The sequence below is a fragment of the Lagopus leucura genome, unplaced genomic scaffold, assembly GCF_019238085.1.
Source record: "Lagopus leucura isolate 7727_CA_CO unplaced genomic scaffold, USGS_WTPT01 Super-Scaffold_100157, whole genome shotgun sequence".
In the NCBI taxonomy this organism is placed as follows: Eukaryota; Metazoa; Chordata; class Aves; order Galliformes; family Phasianidae; genus Lagopus; species Lagopus leucura.
Window position 1 is genome coordinate 7,459,456 of NW_024962334.1, and position 17,552 is coordinate 7,477,007.

A 17,552-nucleotide genomic window follows, 5' to 3' on the forward strand; every position below is an offset into this window, starting at 1 on the left:
GTCCAGACAGTCGCTGTGAGAGATAGGCTCCTTAAGCTTGAAGCAAAATGTTGCTCTTATGTTAATTTTTGTTAATTGAGTGACGTGCAGATGGCTAAAGATATACGAAAAGCAGCATATTTATCCAAGGGAGTTCGGTGACAGTAATTTTGGTCAGAGGGGGGTGGGTTTATGACTGAGTGTTACGAGGTTGTGAAGGTAATGGATGAGGGGGAGCTGACACCAAATTAATGGTCTGAGATTAGTAGATTAGTTTAAAGTAGATAAAATGCTATAAAAGTATACAGTGAATTTTAGTAATCTGTTGCTACAGGAGGTTGTAGAAGCAAACAGATTCCAACAAGAAGGATTAGACAATATACATCAGGTTCATAAATAATGTATATAAAGGACAAGGCAGAGGGTGTGCCTTGGTGTATCCCTAATGTAACATTTCTGTCTGCTGCAGAAGTAGGAGAGGAACAGCGCACAGGCAGTGGCCACAGTTGCATTATTCCTACAGACCTTTCTTATTGCTGTTGTCCAGGCTGAATATGGCCTGGAGTCCAAGAGGTCTGTGGACTTGAACCAGTTGGGCATTTCTTATCTCCCTAGCTTTACCTTCTGTTGAGAAGGTAAATTTGTGTAAAACAGCATTATATTTTTTAAGGACAGTGTTGTAACAGCTGAGAGGCCTGGAGGAATTGAGAGCTGCAGCACATTTTCTTTCTTAACCTGTATTTCACTGACCAACCAATGAAAGAAGGGGTCCTTGTAAAGCTTGATTTAGTCCTCAAAACATAGCAGGGACCTGTCAAAACAGAGATGCTAACATCCCTTTCAGTTAGGGGAGGTATGTGCTACAGATAAGTATCATGGCAAACTTAGGTTTGTAGACATCTGGTCTCTTGCTCTCTATGTAATCTTACAAGACTGTTCTTCTGCCCTAGTTCTGAGGTATTTTTGGTGATAGTGATTGCTTTCTTTTTTTCTAGTTAAATAGAGACCAAAATACAGGAAGTGTTTTGAAACAGTGTGTGTTCCTGTGTGGCTTTAAATCGAGTTTTTTTGATATCTCAGACTCAGTCAGTATTGTATAGTACAAAAGACCATCCAAACACCTATCACCTGTGGTTAAAATAAAACTCTATTTATTTTAAATAGAAATACGTGAACTATGAAATAGTAGAAACACTATATACTCTGGATGAAATACAGATTAAAGTGGGGAATTCCATTAGAATTTATACAGAATGGTTGCTTAGCTGTTTTCAGTCAGGCAGCAGAAGTGTATTATCTTAGTACCCTCCTTCCAAAGGAACACAGTACATGATGTTTAAATCCCATTTCAATTTAATTGCATCCTGTTAGGCCAGGGTATGCTGAAATAGGTGTCAAGTCCTAGGAACTCTGCATGTTACAGGAGTGAGCAGGAAGTGAGTAACAAAACACAATGTGAGTTTCACTGGCCCTACCAAGTTTGAGAGATATGGGGAGCTCTTATTCACGAGTGGAGGTAAGGATGTTTCCACGTCCATAGTGTTCCATTATTCTAGGATCACAGCTGCATCTCGTAGCCATTCTGTGGGCATCCCACTGCTGATGTATAAGTTTATAGAGTTTTGTGTTCACTAAGAAGGATATATCATAATACCTGCTTTTGGGATGGTGCCAACTGCTTGTGAAAAAGAACAGAAAAAGCGTACGCTAGTAGCAGAAACAGCTTAGTCATGCTTGTAGAATACTATAATGATTGTTTGCCAGTAATTTAATGATTGTTTCCAGAGGTCACTGCATCAGTGTTGTGATCTATTGCCAAGTGCTGTAAGGAAGTCATAGTGGAGAGAGAACATGTTCAAGGAAAGAAAAGAAAAGGGGAAGAATCATTGAGGGAAGCAGGAAGAGAACTTGGAAGCAGAATGTTAGGATTGAGTGTTTTCAGATCATTATTTATCCAGCATGAGGAAATTTCCTTCCTGACGTTATGGTAGTGATTCTGTATGACCCAGTATCCTGGTAGTATGTGCAGAATTACAGTCCCTTATTGCAGTCTGGGAGAAAGGGAATGTGTGTAATATTTTAAAACGGCTGATACTGGTTCCTGGTTGCAGGCTGCATTGACCCAAGGCATCCCTTCATAACCACATAATTGCCTGCTGGAGACTCCTACAGAGCAGAACGGACAGGAAACAAAGATGATCTCCTTCAAGCAACTGCCCCTTGAGGCAAAGGCTGCAGTGGCTGCAGGAGTGGTTTTCTTCTCCATGATGTTATCACGGAGTTATCTGGCAGAACAACTGGAGCTCAGGACACGGCATTGGCTTCTGAGGCTGCAGATGGCACTGTTTGCTAACACGCTGATGCTGATAGGATCTCTTCATGTTTGGAAAAGCACAGTCACCATGTTTTCCAGGTCTTCAGCTGCCAGCTCCTTCTTTTTCATGCCATGGAAAATAGCCGTCTTCATGTTTTTAGCTTTGGCTCACTCAAGTTTCTTTACGTTGCTATTTCTTGTTGCAGAAGAGCCCTATTTCTTTTCTTTAGCTGCCTACACTTGCCTGGGGGCCTATATTATTCTTATTTTCTTCCTCTTTGCTCTAGGCTCGGTAGAACAAGCTTACAAGTTCTTTGTTGGGAGAGGTATTAAGGCAAACAGCAGTGGTAAGAGCAGCAGAACAGCAGCAAAGCCGGTTTTGGCAGTCATGCTGACTGCTGTACTGACTGTCATTGGGCTGCTAAATGCTTCCCAGCCTCCTACTGTGAATAGAGTGGAGATTCCAGTTCACAAGCTGCCCTCAACAATGAACAACTTAAAAGTGGTCTTGCTTTCGGATATCCATCTGGGACCTACGGTTGGGAAGACCAAGCTTGCCATGATCGTGCGCATGGTTAAGGCTTTGAAACCAGATATCACAGTGATCGTTGGGGACCTGACTGACTCCGAGGCAGAGATCATACGGCCTGCTGTTGAGCCTCTTGGAGAGCTTCATTCTCCTCTGGGAACGTACTTTGTCACGGGAAACCATGAATACTACACATCAGATGTTAGCAACTGGTTTGAGCTGTTAAAATCTTTTAACATTCGGCCACTCCATAATGAGAACGTGAAGATTGTTTCACCGGAGAGCACTGATGACTGGTTCTGCCTGGCTGGTGTTGATGATATTGAGGCAGATGTATTACGTTACTCAGGGCATGGCATGGATTTAAAAAAAGCTCTCAGAGGTTGTAGCAGTGAGCATGCAATAGTGCTGCTAGCTCATCAGCCGATGGCTGCAAAGTGGGCCCTTCAGGAGAGACCAGAAATAAATTTAATTCTCTCTGGTCATACTCATGGAGGGCAGATGTTCCCACTAAATGCTGGAGCTTATTTTCTGAATCCTTTCTTTGTTGGCTTGTACAAAGTTGGGCAGAACACCTTTGTCTACGTCAGCCCAGGGACGATGTACTTTGGAATACCCATGAGATTGGGCAGCAGAGCTGAAATAACAGAGATAATTCTACGTTCTCCTTGAGGAGTTTCCCATTTCATGGATTTTTGCCATCCTTTTTAGTCAGTACATTGGCTTTTTTGCTCTGAAAGAAAATGCTTTTTCAGGAAAGCTATAAGAACGTAATAGGATGGACTTAAGCAGATTCTGTTAAATCTGAGGAGAAAACACTGTATCTTCAGCTATGAAACAAATCAGAGGGTGTGTAAAAATACTCAAGAAATTCCTTCTTTGAGTTCACTATTATTGACATTCTGCATTTAAAGATAACACGGTCACAGAGATGATGCATGTTCTGTGCATGTTTATTGTGTGTCCTACAGCTGCTTCTTGATTCTCTGTTGATTACGCGTTAGGCAGTCGCCTTACCCAATCTCAGACTGGTGAAATTCTGATCTCTTGCAGTGAAATGACACGCGTGTTTTGCAGAAGAGCCACAGAGTGTCCTCTGAATATCTAAATTCCAGAAGTCTTATGCTAAAAAAAGTTATGGGAAAGGAACAATTTCATTTTTATTTGATTGTCTTTGTCCCACTTTGTCTGTAGCATGCTGTGGGTCTACCAGTCTGCACTGCTCACCAGTGCAGGGAGGTGCCAACATTATTTTCTGAAATTCAGGCTTTCTTCCACTTGAGAAGATGAGGGAAACTGATATTTAAGATGAAAGTAGTTGTCTTTCTGCAGGCATTTTCCCTAGAATAGTTGGGCATTTAGTAATTACTTTCTGAAAGCAGCGGTAATAAAAGCAAATGAACAATAATATCTTAATTGGCATCATTTCTGTTGCTATTTGAGCATTCACTGCTTTCTGTTGTAAAGCATAAAGTCAAAAGCTGAGGTACTCTGTCTCTTTTTTCCTCTTTGTTCAGTGTTTTTGGTTTGTTGTTTTTTTGGTTTTTTTTTTATACTTCTTTTGTGAGAGTATGGGAATGTTATTTGAAAAATATGCAGATAAGATTCAATGAGTTAAAGCTTGAACGTTGTAAGGTTCTAATATTTCAAGTAAGTGGTGTCTTCTTTAAGAAGATTAAAGGTTTCTGCAGGTCATTTCTTTGATAATATTAGCATATCAGTGGCCTGGTTGTCTGACAGGCACATAGCAGAATAACCAACTGCTACAGGATAACAGGGAATTTTCTTTCCATCTTTCCTAGACGAGCTTAACACAAACTAAAATCACTCTGGGGGATGTATGAGAGATCAGAAAACCTTAATACAAACATTCTTGTTTTCATAGCTTGTACAAGAAAGGTAGGATGCAAATGAATGTGAGTACGTTGCAGCTGATGAACCAGTTTTCTTCTGTACAACCTCCTTTCCTCCCCTTCCTCTTTGGTGCAGCTCTGTGAAACACCACAGCAGCAGAGACTGGCATCTCTGGCTGTAGTCACAGGGAGTCACTCACTCTGCTCTCTGATATTTGGCTTTCTCTTGGGCAGACCTATGTGCCATGGGTCAAAAGTGTTCATTGCTGAGGATGGCAGGACCAGAACTGTGGTTTTCAGTGTTTTCCTGTGTTCCTGTGTGGTCCTGAGCCAGACACACTTCTGCTTTACCCTTCAGCAGTTGTTTTCATTTCGTTGGAGGTATGTCTGAGGTATATTTGATGAGTGTCATAGGCTTTGTAAATATGAGAAGTTCTGTATGTGAAATTTTGAAGTCTCACTTCATTCATCACCTTGAGCCCTCCAACACTGAGCTAACTACGGACCTACTTTTGTGTCCCCTTCTTCCCTGTGTAAGTCTTGCATTTTTACTCACAAGAATGTTGAGAAACACTGTTAAGGGCACGCTAGCAAATGTACTGTGCACTGGAAGCTTGATGGAGAAGCTGGGGCAGTCAGTCATCTTTTAGTCTGAAAGCAGAACTCGCCCAACCTGCTAGGATCTTCTACTTGTTAGACCAGATCATTCTGTTTCCCAGCACCTATAACTTTGCAGTTTTTTTTCTTCATGCAACAGTATCTGTTTAAGTTTTCAGAAGCTTTCACATGTATTTAATACTTCCCCCTGCCCATGCTCTGTCTTTCAGGATTCTTTCCATCAGTGGGATCGCATAAAATGGTCTTATGTAGAGAGAACCTTGATAGCCTGTAACCCTCTGTCTGTTTATCTAAATGCCTTCATTTAAAAGCTCTGCTCTGGATTCTGCAATGTAGGATGTTCCCTCTAGACCAGCAGTCCTGGTGTACAGATTTTCACTTAAGTTTTACTGGGCTAAGAAGACTAATTGCTGGTTGCCTTAACAGGAGGCTTTTGTAGGTCTGTCTTTAGGTGCTCTCCCAATGAGTTGCTGCTAGTCTGATTTTTATTTTGTTTTCCCTGCTTTTTATTTCTCTCTTCGTTCTGCCCAAATGCATGCAGAAACCTATCTGCACCAATCCTGCTGTCACCAAGGTGCACAGGTAACTTGTGTGTGTGTACTCCTCCATGTGTCCTCTCAGGAGCAGATATGGTCATATTATCATTTCAGGAATGCATTGAGTTCTGCCAGTATAATTTAGTTCTTGTTTGGTTTTCTTTAATTGCTTCTGAAAGTTTGGTTACTTGATGATAAGTACCATTTAAAATGTGCCAAAAAACACTTCAAAGCCCACTCCCATTATTTTAGTCTTTTTATTTTAATTACTAGATCAGTCTTAGTTTCGGTAGCATGAAGAATTAACCCTTTCTAATATTTCTCAAAGACAGAAATCCCTAATTGCCCTTCAAGGATTTCTGTATGCATGTTCCAATTTTATTTCGGTGTGTGTGATTTAGACCTGTGTTCAGTATTTCAAATGGAAAAAAAACAAACCAAACTCAAACTTTTGCTGCTTATTTTGTATTTATTAAATTCTGTTGTAATTTTTGTGTGTGTGGAATGTATTTGATTTGTAGAACTTAACTAAATGAATATATATTTCATCCTACAGTAGGCCAGTTCATTTGGGGCATTGGGTGGGGGCAGAGTTAATCACTGCTGGAATAAAACCAGAATAATATTAATTACGGTATATGATCCGTGGAAAGTGGATTTGGAAATGCATAAATTGTTGTATAATAAATGCTTTAAATGTTGGAATTTAATAAAACTTTATTTACTTAGCAAAAAAATGCCTTTAATGCCCATTTATTTTGTACTGGTATTTCTTGTAGCAGTTCACACTGAAGAATTTTAACACGCTCATTCTATTTTTGCCAGCAAAAAACAACTGACTGTAAATCTGACTTAGTTTTGGAAAATCTGACACCCTCACTGCTAAATGAGGCATAGATGAAAGTGGTAAAGTCACTGTTAAGCTTCCCAGTGCCTGCTTTTATGAAGGTGTATGTGCCGAAGGGGATGAGAGGCAGAGAAAAGAACCACTATAATGGTAGAGAAAGAGTACAGTTGTTGGGTTTGGTTTTTTTGGGGGCTGTGCTGTGCTGGGTTTTCATGGCAAGCGAGCAGCAGGAGTGGTTTGTGGTTCTCAGTTTTGATGCATGCACTTGTTGGGTGGAGAAAAAGCCCTGGAAGAGCTATTCTGGTTTTGCATGGTCGTTATTAGAGATGCTAGACATAGGCACACGTGGAGGGGTTTGCTGAGGATTTATATTTCACGTTACTAATTTTTCCAAATAAGGAGGGAAAAAAACCTCCACTGTTCTATCAATTTGAAGAATGAGATTCTAGGACCTGTTAAATGGCTGATAGATTGATGTGCCAGAACTATGATTTATTTTTTTTTTCCTAAGTTGAGAGAAGTACACATTAGAAAACATGGGAAGAGCATTAAAGTTGCAAAACTAAGTACTTGATTTAAGCAAGGACAAATGCTCTGGTTCCTCTGTTTTGCACATGTGTGTATAAGATGCAGCCTTATATCATTGCCTCTGAGGGCTTGAATTTTTGTCTGGCTGGTACTATGGTTTGGTATAAAGATCCAAAACAGTTAGTAGTCAGTTTGCTTACCAAAGTGGAAGCTTTGCTGCCCCATCTGCTATGAACAAACAGGGAATATTCTTCTGTATATCAGAATGTTATCAGAAGAATATTCCAAATATTCTTCTGTATATCCACAACCATGAATATTGACCAAGTCAGACAAATTGATGGTAATTTGTTTTTGTCATGAGCCCTGCACTAGCTGTAAGGAAGAGCTAGAGTCGCGCGCAGACAATAGAGAAGTCCTGCATGATTATGAAGGGGAGTCTGTTTACAGTGGGCAGTGAGTTAAATCAGAATAAGTACCAGGGAAGCTTCCCCCCCTGCCTCCACCATATCATACCATGTACATATATTTATTACAATATTTTCATATTATATACTCGTAAGTGTGTAGAAGGTGGTTTACAGTTACATTTGCAGCTTTAAATAGTAACTGAATCAGTGGCCACTTTCATAATGAATACTTTCTTTTCTCTGTTTTAAGAAATCCCTCTTTTGCTGCCAGAGATGTCTGTGCCCTGAAAATGGAGCTGTGGGTTCATTGTGCAGTGTCTCAGCACTGAAGTGTCTTTGCCAAAGGCCCCTGTTGTGGATAGTGTGAGTAAGGGGGTTAGAATTCTCTCTCATAGGGGAGCAGCAGCTGCTGGAATCATCCTTCTTTACTTCCAGGACTTAGCTAGTTCTATTTGGAAGGTGAAACTAAAAGCACTGTATGTGTTTAGGAAATCACATGCAGCCATCATGTGCAATGCTTTACACTCCCTTCAGTCTTCCAGTTCTTCTTGCCCTGCCAGCCCAGGGCTGTATGTTTTCTGTTGTGTGTGAAACAAGCACTTTCATTTGTTTGCTGTTTGCAGAATGCAGTGTGCATGTAAGATGCTTTCTACAACTTTATTTCAGGTTTACTGTGAGGACTGTGACTTTATCACAGTTGCAACACACTGTAGTTATCTCCTCCCTGGAGTCTGTAGTCCTCTAATGTTTGTTCTGTTATCACACTGAGTTGCTCCTTTTAATGACAGTCTAGGGTTAGGCAGGTTTACTTAGTAATTTCTTCCTCCAGATTTTAGCAATGTAGGTGGTTTCTTTTGTTTGTTTTTTACTTTGTACCCTATCCTTTATTTGTACTCCTGTCCTTTTGGTCTGTGACACATTAAACTGACTCCTTTATTCTGTCCCGTTGCATAAAGAATATACTCTTGGTTGGCAGTGTTGTCCAGCTATTGGTCAGGAGTCTTGATGTTTGCACCCTTGTGCTTACACCTGCCTATTGCACGTCACTTATTCCTTTCACTTCACTTTTTCTGTAGTACAGATTTACAGTGAAATTGTTCACCAGGTAACAGGAAAAAAGTGGTTGCATGGGAAAGTTCTTCAAAACTTTGTAGTCTGTTGGTCCCTACTTAACATTTGGGCATACAGTGATAGTGTGGTAGTGGTTGGCTCTTGTGCAGTTGGGGGACACCTTGAGTTGTATGATGGCATCTCTGTTGCCTCTCAGATTTCGTCACTTTGGCTTCATCCAATCACGGATCAATGAAAGGTCAACCAAGGGATCAGACCAGTCAGCATGGGTTTACGAATGATAGATCCTGTTTGATTACATTCTGTAACAAGGTGACCAGCTTAGCGAATGAAGGTAAGGCTGTCAATAGCCTCTATCTGGACTTCAGTAAAGCCTTTGACACTGACCCCCACTACATCTTCATGGAGAAGCTGACTGCCCAGGGTTTGGATGGGCATATGCTCTGCTGGGTGAAACGCTGGCTGGGTGGCTGGGCCCAAAGAGTTGTGGTCAATGGAGTTAAATCCAATTGGTAGCCAGTCATGTATGGTGTTCCCCAGGGCTCGGTACTGGGGCCACTCCTATTCAGTATCTTTATCAGTGTTCTTGATGAGGGCATTGAGTGCACCCTCTGTCAGTTTGCAGATGATACCGAACTGGGAGGAAGTGTTTATCTGCCAGGAGGTTGAAAGGCACTAAAGTGGGACCTGGATAAACTGAATCGATGGGCCAAAGTAAACTATATGAGTTTCAGTAGGGCCAAGTGTCAGGTCATGCATTTTGGTCTCAACAATCCCAGGCAGCCCTACAGGATTGGGGAGGAGTGGCTGGAAAGCTGCCTGACAGAAAGGGACCTTGGTGCACTGATGGACAGTCAGCAGAATATGAGCCAGCAGTGTGCCCGGGTGGCCAAGAAGGCCAGTGGCATCCTGGAGTGGTGTGGTGAGCAGGACTAGGGAAGGAATCCTGCCCCTGGACTCGGCGCTGGTGAGGCCTCACCTCATGTACTGCATTCAGTTTTGGGTACCTCAGTACAGAAAGGACATTGAGCTGTTGGAGCAGGTCCAAAGAAGGGCAGCAAGGCTAGTGAAGGGCTTGGAGAATATGGCCTATGAGGAGAGACTGAAGGAATTGGGGCTGTTTAGTCTGGAGAAAAGGAGGCTGAGGGGAGACCTTATTGCTCTCTTCAAATACCTCAAAGGTAATTGCAGCAAGTGCAGGGCTGGTCTCTTCTCACTGGTGACAGGATGAGGGAAAATGGCCTCAAGTTGCACCAGGGTAAGTTTAGGTTGGATATCAGGAAAAACTTCTTTACAGAAAGGGTTGTTAAGCGCTGGAATAGGCTCTGCAGGGAGGTGGTTGAGTCACCATCCTTGCATGTGTTTAAAAACCATTTGGATGTGGTGCTCAGGGACATGATTTAGTGCAGGGTTGTTAGAGTTTGGGTAGTATGGTTAGGTTGTGGTTGGACTTGATGATTTTTAAGGTCTTTTCCAACCTTGGTGATGCTATGATTCAGTCAGTTTGCTAATTGTTAAACTCCGTTCTTTGTGTGAGGTAGGCCAAGGTTCACCTGTTCCAGATTAAAACAAGTCAGTGCCCTATAAAAGGTTTGAATTTATGCTATTAAAAGGTGTGTTTTGTTTATAGTAATGTATTGTCCAATGAAATATGGGCTATGTTGGTTTGACTTCTGACATATTTCTGATAGGCACAGGAAACTAACTGATTAACAGTTATTAACCTTAATTTTCACTTCATAAATCCCTACTGACCTATACTGAAAGGTCAGAGATGGTACTGGAGACAGAACTGCCAAAGATATGTGATGAAAGTGTGAGATGCAAGATGGTAGGGTTTATAAAAATAAAAATTAAAGGTTCTTAAAGGCATGGCGCCATGCACTTAATAAAAATCTGTCTTCCTGTCCTTTTTGTTTTTTGCAAGTTACTTGAAATAAAAGAAGTACTGCTGTTGTTCCCAGCAGTTTGAGTACTAATGAATTTAGGCTCTTAAGGGGTAATCCTAGTGATCTTGAAGTTAAAGTATGTTTCTTTTGTGTCAGAGGTGCAGATTCTTCTGCTGAATTTTCCTGCTTCTTTTAAATTTGCCATGGGGTAAATGTTTTAGGTGTGCTTAGCTGGAAAAGTATTGAAAGGAGGACTGTCTCTAAAAATGACTAATCTTCATTGATTTATATCAATATGTAAATTCTTCAGACTGATCTAGCACAATATACATGTACTACTAAATAAGCTTTCAGTCCTGCTTCTATCCGTGCCATGGAGCACTTAGAGCATGGTATTTGTTCCTCGAAAGCTCCCAATTGGCTTTTGTTTCTAGTGTGACACTGAGTTGGGAATCAGTTGTATTTTCCAAAACCTCAGTGAGTGAAGTGTGTTGGCACTCCACAAGTTGGTAAATCTCCCCTATCGAATTAGTCATCACTTGCACTGCAAAATGTGTTACTGTGTAAAGATAGCACTATGCACTCAATTGCTGAAAGTGGAGAATACACATGGTATCTTTTTGTGTAGTGGTGGACTGTTCTTCATGTCTCTCATAGCAGAAAAAGTTTACATTGTATAACTTTTAAAACTTTCCTTTTGTTTGTACGCAGAATATACCGCAGAGGACTTTTGGGATTGATTATGGCTGCAACTGCTTTGTCAAGGATGGGCGCCCTTTCCGTTACATCTCTGGCAGCATTCACTATTCCCGGGTGCCCCGGTATTACTGGAAAGACCGCCTCTTGAAGATGAAGATGGCTGGGCTGGATGCAATTCAAACGTAAGTAGCTGCTGATTTTCAAAATTATTTGTAGTCCTGGGAGACCCAAAAGAAGTAGTGATGGGGGAATGTTGCCGTTGTTACTTTTTAAATTAAATAGCTTGTTTTTTAAGTAGTAGGTGAGAAATCTCTTGAAATGAAAAGTGGAACATGATGACCACCTTAGCATGGTCTGGGATGATAGCAGCTAATAGTCTGCTTCTTTGCTATTCAGCAATGCTTACTGCTTCACAATCCAGGATGCAAATGTGACCTGAGACAAATAGTTGGACTGTGAACTTTGGCAACTAAGAAACAGATAATCCTGTCATCTGCCAGAGGATATCATAATCTCGTGCTGAGAGGCAGGCTAGGTGAGAGGTGACAGTAAAGTCTTAATTACAGTTTAGATTGTGTTGCCCTGAAGACTTGAAAATTTAGGCAGAGGCTGTAGAGATATGTATAGCTATTTCACCAGGAGTGTTTAAATTTAGGGAGATAGCTGTGAAATAAGAGCAGTACTTAAAAAAACAAACAAAAAACACCAAACAAACAGAAAAAACAACAGAAACAAACTCAACAGTCAGTTGTGTCTACCAAACCTTCACTCCATGTCCTCTCTCTTTCATGGCAAGGAAAGAGGAGTTGGCAGAAAAGTGAATATGCACAGTCTTTTCAAGTGATGGTTGCAATTACCATGTGTGGTTTTATTTCTTTTTTAAACCATTACGGGGCTTGGAGCATGTCTTTAAAACTGTCTCCTTTTTTGCTGTGGGCCATTGAACAATGTTGGCTTTGGCAGCACAGAGCCTGTTGTTTGGGGTGGTTTGTTCAGTGGGAGCACTCTGCTTTTTCTCTCTGAAAACCTGTGTCTTGTTTAATCTGTGAGTTTCAGGGCTACTTTGTGCACTTAGTAGTTTGATTAGCAAGGGTTGATATGTGAAGAAGAGCTGGAGAGGTAGCAAGGAGGGAAAAGAAGGTAGGGTGGGTTTTTTTGTTATTTTTTTGTTTTTCACTTGTAGCTTTCTTTTTTTTTTTTTCCTCCTCATAAAACTTCACTGTGCTGTGATAATGTGGTGACTTTGTTTCTTCATTTTGATTAAACCAAGTAAGCACATTCTGTCTTCCCACATAAATGAATGACTGGATTAAATAACACACTTGCTCAGGAATCTCAGGACAGAGTTGCAGGAAATGCCGATGTGAATATTTTTTACTGCAATAAAGGTATTCTCAAACAGACCTGAAAATTATATCATCTGATACCTGGTTTGAAAATTAGCCTAGGTCCTAACAGTGGCTCTGTAACTCCTATGACCCAAAGTATGTTATACTTCCCTTAGTTCTTGGATTTATTTTCATCTTACTGCTAACCCCCATACACCTTCAGTGCTCTCACTTCTTTTCCAGTTTTTTCAAGCAGTTTCTTCCTTCTGTTTTTTTTTCCTGTTGCTTTTTTTCATTGCTTCCTTCTTCCTCCTCTCATAAACTCTAACACAAGTGTTTGGGGTGGTACTTTTGGGTTCTTCCCTCTTCCATTTTCCCCATTTTTTTGCTTGTTGGGATCTTTTATTCCTGTGCTTTATTCAAAGCATACTTCTGGTATACAGGAAGGACTGGCCTCTTGGTGTTAGGGTCTTCAGGACTGTTTATGTTCAGGTACAAAAGATATGATACAGCTGTGTTTCCTTGAGAAAATGTGACGTGCTGCAGCCTTCGCTGTTTTTAGTGGATCATTAATTACAGGGGGAAAAAAGCTTATCACAACCTCCTTTCCACTGTACAACAGTTTGGAATTTATTTATATTTTTCTCCCAACATTACTTACCTATGGATTTTTTTTCTGCTATGGTGAAAATAGGTCTCAAATGTGTATCTTACAGGCAAAAGATACTTCAGAGCCCTGCATATTCTATAAGAATCAAATACATAAATCTCACCATTTGACACTAATGTCTCTCTATCCCTCTCTTAAAAAAATAAAGATGTTTTTTGGCTGTGCTTGCAGATATAATCAAGCTGTACAGCTCTTGATTATTTGATATGAAGCTATAAATTTCCACATTACTCCAAATAGCTCTGCTGCGATTTTGTGTATTTTGAATAAAATGATTATTATTTAGTTGTGTTTCTGTCTTTTTCTTTTCCTGCTTACTGTTCTGGGAATAAGTGAAAGTATTAGCAAGAGACTGAGATACTAGTTGCATGAAATCATTCTGGGACAGGCAGCAGCAATGCCAGATGTTCTGGCAGAATGTGGCTATAGGACGCCCTATGTTTGAGCTACCTTTTAAGTCTTTCACTGGTTGGTGTTATTCCATCCTACCTGGTCTTGAACTCTTCTGGGGCTGGGACATCCACAGCTTCTCTGGGCAACCTGTTCCACTGCCTCATCATCCTCTTTGCGAAGAATTTATTTCCAGCATCTAATGTAAATCTACCCTCTATTGGTTTATAACAGCTCTTGTCCTATACCTACCTCCACCAGAGGGAGTGCCTCTCCAACTCTCCTGTAGGCCCATTTAGGTACTGAAAGGCCACAGTCAGGTCTCCCCAGAGACTTCTCTTCTATGGTCTGAACAAACCCAACTCTCTTAGCCTGCTAGCTCCTTCAGCCTGTCTTATTGGAGAGGTGCTTCAACCCTCTGATCATCTTTGTTGCCCTCCTCTAGACCTGAATATTTTAAGCAGTAACAGAACATGAGAGGATATGAGATCATTTGAGAATATTGTAGGAAGCCTGACCTTATGTTAAAGCTGAAAATATTGACATCTAACCCTTCCAAATAGCAGATTGAAATTTGATTATGTGGTGTGACATCCCAGAAGATGAGGTATTACGCCTAGGAACCCCCTCTCTGCTCCCCTCTGCATGCTACTTGCAGAGACATCTGGTCACCCAACTGTAATTGTCCTTGTTTTCAGTTACTGAACTATGATATGTGAACTAGAAATGGGTACAGTCACAAACACCCGGGTAGAACTGAAAGTTGTAGGCTTTATCATGGAGGAGATAAACAATTAACCACTAGATGGAGCTAAACATTTACAGGACTGTAGAAATTGAGAAATTTCGTGGAAGAATTAGCAGTTACTTAAAAGTTCAAAGAAACATATTTATTAGGAAAGGAAAACACCTATAGAAATTCCATGTAGGAAAGAACTGCTGTTTAGAATGTCTTTGCATTAAAAAAGAAGAACCAAGGAGATTCTCTGTCATTCATTGGATGCAGCACAGAAGGTTACCACCAAGGACAAGGAAAAGGCTGAGGTACTCAGTGCCCTCTTTGCTTCTGTCTTTAGCAGTCAAATCACTTATCTGCAGGGTTCTCAGCCTTCTGAGCTGGAAGACTAGGATGGGGAGCAGAATAAAACCCAATAATTCAGAAGGAAACAGCAACCTATTACTCCACCTAGACTATCACAGATTTATGGGGCCAGGTGGGATCTACCAGAGGGTACTAAGGGAGCTGGTGGAAGTGTTTGCTAAGCCACTTCCTGTTGTTTGTTGGCAGTCCTGGTCAACCTGGGAAGTCCCAGATAACTGGAGAGACATCCTTGTAGAAGGAGGATCCAGGGAACTACTAACCTGCCAGCCTGACCTTAGTATTGGGAAAGGTCTTGAAGTAGATTGTTTTGAGAGTGAGCACACAGCATGTGAGAGACAGGCAGGTGATTAGGCCTAGCCATCATAAGTTAGTGAAATGCAGGTCCTGCTTGACCAACCTCATCTCATTCTATGACCAAGTGACCCACCTAGTGGATGAAGGAAAGCTGTGGGTATCCTATACTGTACTAGATTTTAGTAAGGCCTTTGACTCTTTCCCCCACTATTCTCTTGGAGAAACTGGCAGCCCATGGCTTGGACAGATGTACTCATAGCTGTGTGAAAAACTGCCTGAGTGGCTGGGCCCAGAGAGTGGTGGTGAATGGAGTTAAATCCAGCTGGTGACCAGATGGATCTTTATTGATGATCTAGACAAGGGGATTGAATGAGCCTTCAGTATGTTGGCCAATAACACCAAGTTGGGAGGAAGTATTGAGTTGCTTGAGGGTGGGAAGGCTCAACAGAGGGATCTGGATTGTCTGGATTGATGGGCTGAGGCCAGCTGTAAGAGGTTCAATAGGATGAAGTGCCAGGCAGGTCATGGACTTCAGTCACAACAACCCCAGGCAACGCTACAGGCTTTGGGCAGAGTGACCTAAAATGCACATGCCAGAAAAGCATCTGGGAGTGCTAGTTGACAGCCAGCTGAACATGAGCCAGCAGTGCGTCCAGAAAGGCCAATGGCTTCTTGGCTTGTATCAGAACTAGCGTGGCCAGCAGGAGTAGGTAAATGATCATCCCTTTGTACTTAGTTCTAGTAAGGCTGTATCTCAAGTACTGTGTTCAGTTTTGGGCCCCTCACTACAAGAAGGACATTGAGACCTTGGAGCATGTCCAGAGAAGGGCACTGAAGCTGTGAAGGGTCTATAGCACAAGTTTTATGGGGAATGGCTAAGGGAGCTGGGATTGTTCAGTCTGGAGAAAAGGAGGTTTGGAAGAGACCTGATCGCTCTCTACAAACACCTGAAAGGAGGTTGCAGCAGGTGGAGGGGTAAGGGGGGGGGGGTCAGCCTCTTTTCCCAGGTGAATCTGATATCACTAGAGAGAATGGCCTCAAGTTGCACCAGGCAAGGCTTAGGTTGGATATTAGGAAACATTTGTTCTCCAAAAGAGTGGAAGGCACTGGAATAGGCTGCCCAGGGAGATGGTGGAATCATTGGCTCTGAAGGTTCAGTAAGTGTGTAGAAGTGGCCCTGAGCAATGTGAGTAGTGGGCATGGTGATGATGGGTAGACTGTTAGACTAGATAATCTTAGAAGTTTTTTCCAATACTTAGTGTTCCATGAAAAAAAAACCACAGTTTGCTTTTTCTAAAACTCATGTAATTCAACTAGTATGTGTAAAGTGCTGTTTTGTTACTTATGAAAGGAGTACAAGCTGTTTAATTTTATAAAGGGGGGGGGAAACACACAACACAAGTATTACGGAGAGAATTATACTGTGTTTTGCAGTGGCAGAACTGTTGTTGTTTTGCCTATTGATGTATTTCTGAAATAGGAGAAAAAAGTTTCAAAGAAAAAGAAGGTTATGGGCTAAAGCTTACAAATTGTATGTAAGTGGAAATTAAATTTCATTATTCAAATATGGAAAAAATACTGAGCTTCAAGTTTGAAAAAGGAATGTGGCATTTCTTTATACGTTCGTTATTCTTACAGTAGTAAGAACCATCTATTTATACAATGGCATATAGAAATCATACTTTGCTAATGCTAATAATTTTGAAGTTAAATGATTTGAAGTCATTGCTAGCTGTAGAAAATAAATTCATGGATTTGAGTGTATTAGGATTTTTAAAGCAGTCAAAGATGCTTTTATATTATCATTCATTTTTTAAGAAATGAATTTCAAATAAGAAAGCATTTCAAATACATTTTTCTCTTAACTTTCTTTACTAATTTTTTTTTTTAGCCATGTGAGGCAGCATGGGACATAAAATTGTGTCTGGAAGAACTTTTCAACTTTTTTCCATTCTGACTATAAGGGATCTTGTGAAACCCTCATCCCCATCTCACTATGTTAGGTGTTCAGATTTATTACCAGGACAAGTTCCTAAAACCCTCCAAGGAGCATATTTTCATAAATAACAGGTTTCAAGGTGTAGCTAAATTACAGTTAGAATGCTTTTGTTACATGAACCTATAATTTCCTTATCAGTAGGAATAGCTTATGGGGCAGCCTGAGGAGAAAGGACTACAAGCAATTATTGTTTTTCTGTAGCACTCTTTCAGACAATGAGAAACTTACAGTGAAGTTAATACCAAGTCATCTTTATTTAGCTCAAACAGGGGTATTTTTTCAGGGAATGAATTGCTGCATAAGCATGCTGCCTGTTAATGTAACCCAGATAGAGTTGTCTCTTTTGCAGTGCTGATGATTTGTAGTCATGTGGTAATTTACAGTAGAACCTACACACCTTTTTTTTCTTCTGTTAATGCCATTCTGTTAATGTCATATGTCCTTTTCATTTTAAATTTTTATCTTTGCCTTTGCAAGGGAGAAGAAGAAAGTGATA

At 40.9% G+C, this 17,552-nt stretch overlaps 2 protein-coding genes across 2 annotated transcripts in view; both read left to right on the plus strand.

Annotated features, from left to right (window-relative positions):
• Positions 1-6,093, plus strand: part of TMPPE (transmembrane protein with metallophosphoesterase domain) — a 6,696-nt gene extending 603 nt beyond the window's left edge. The window contains exon 2 of the mRNA XM_042888879.1: positions 2,091-6,093. Coding sequence (XP_042744813.1) covers positions 2,175-3,494 — 1,320 coding nt within the window. The 5' untranslated portion in view covers positions 2,091-2,174 and the 3' untranslated portion in view covers positions 3,495-6,093. The remainder of the gene's footprint in view (positions 1-2,090) is intronic.
• GLB1 (galactosidase beta 1) overlaps positions 1-17,552 on the plus strand; it is a 44,139-nt gene that overhangs the window by 609 nt on the left and 25,978 nt on the right. The window contains exon 2 of the mRNA XM_042888878.1: positions 11,286-11,455. Coding sequence (XP_042744812.1) covers positions 11,286-11,455 — 170 coding nt within the window. The remainder of the gene's footprint in view (positions 1-11,285; positions 11,456-17,552) is intronic.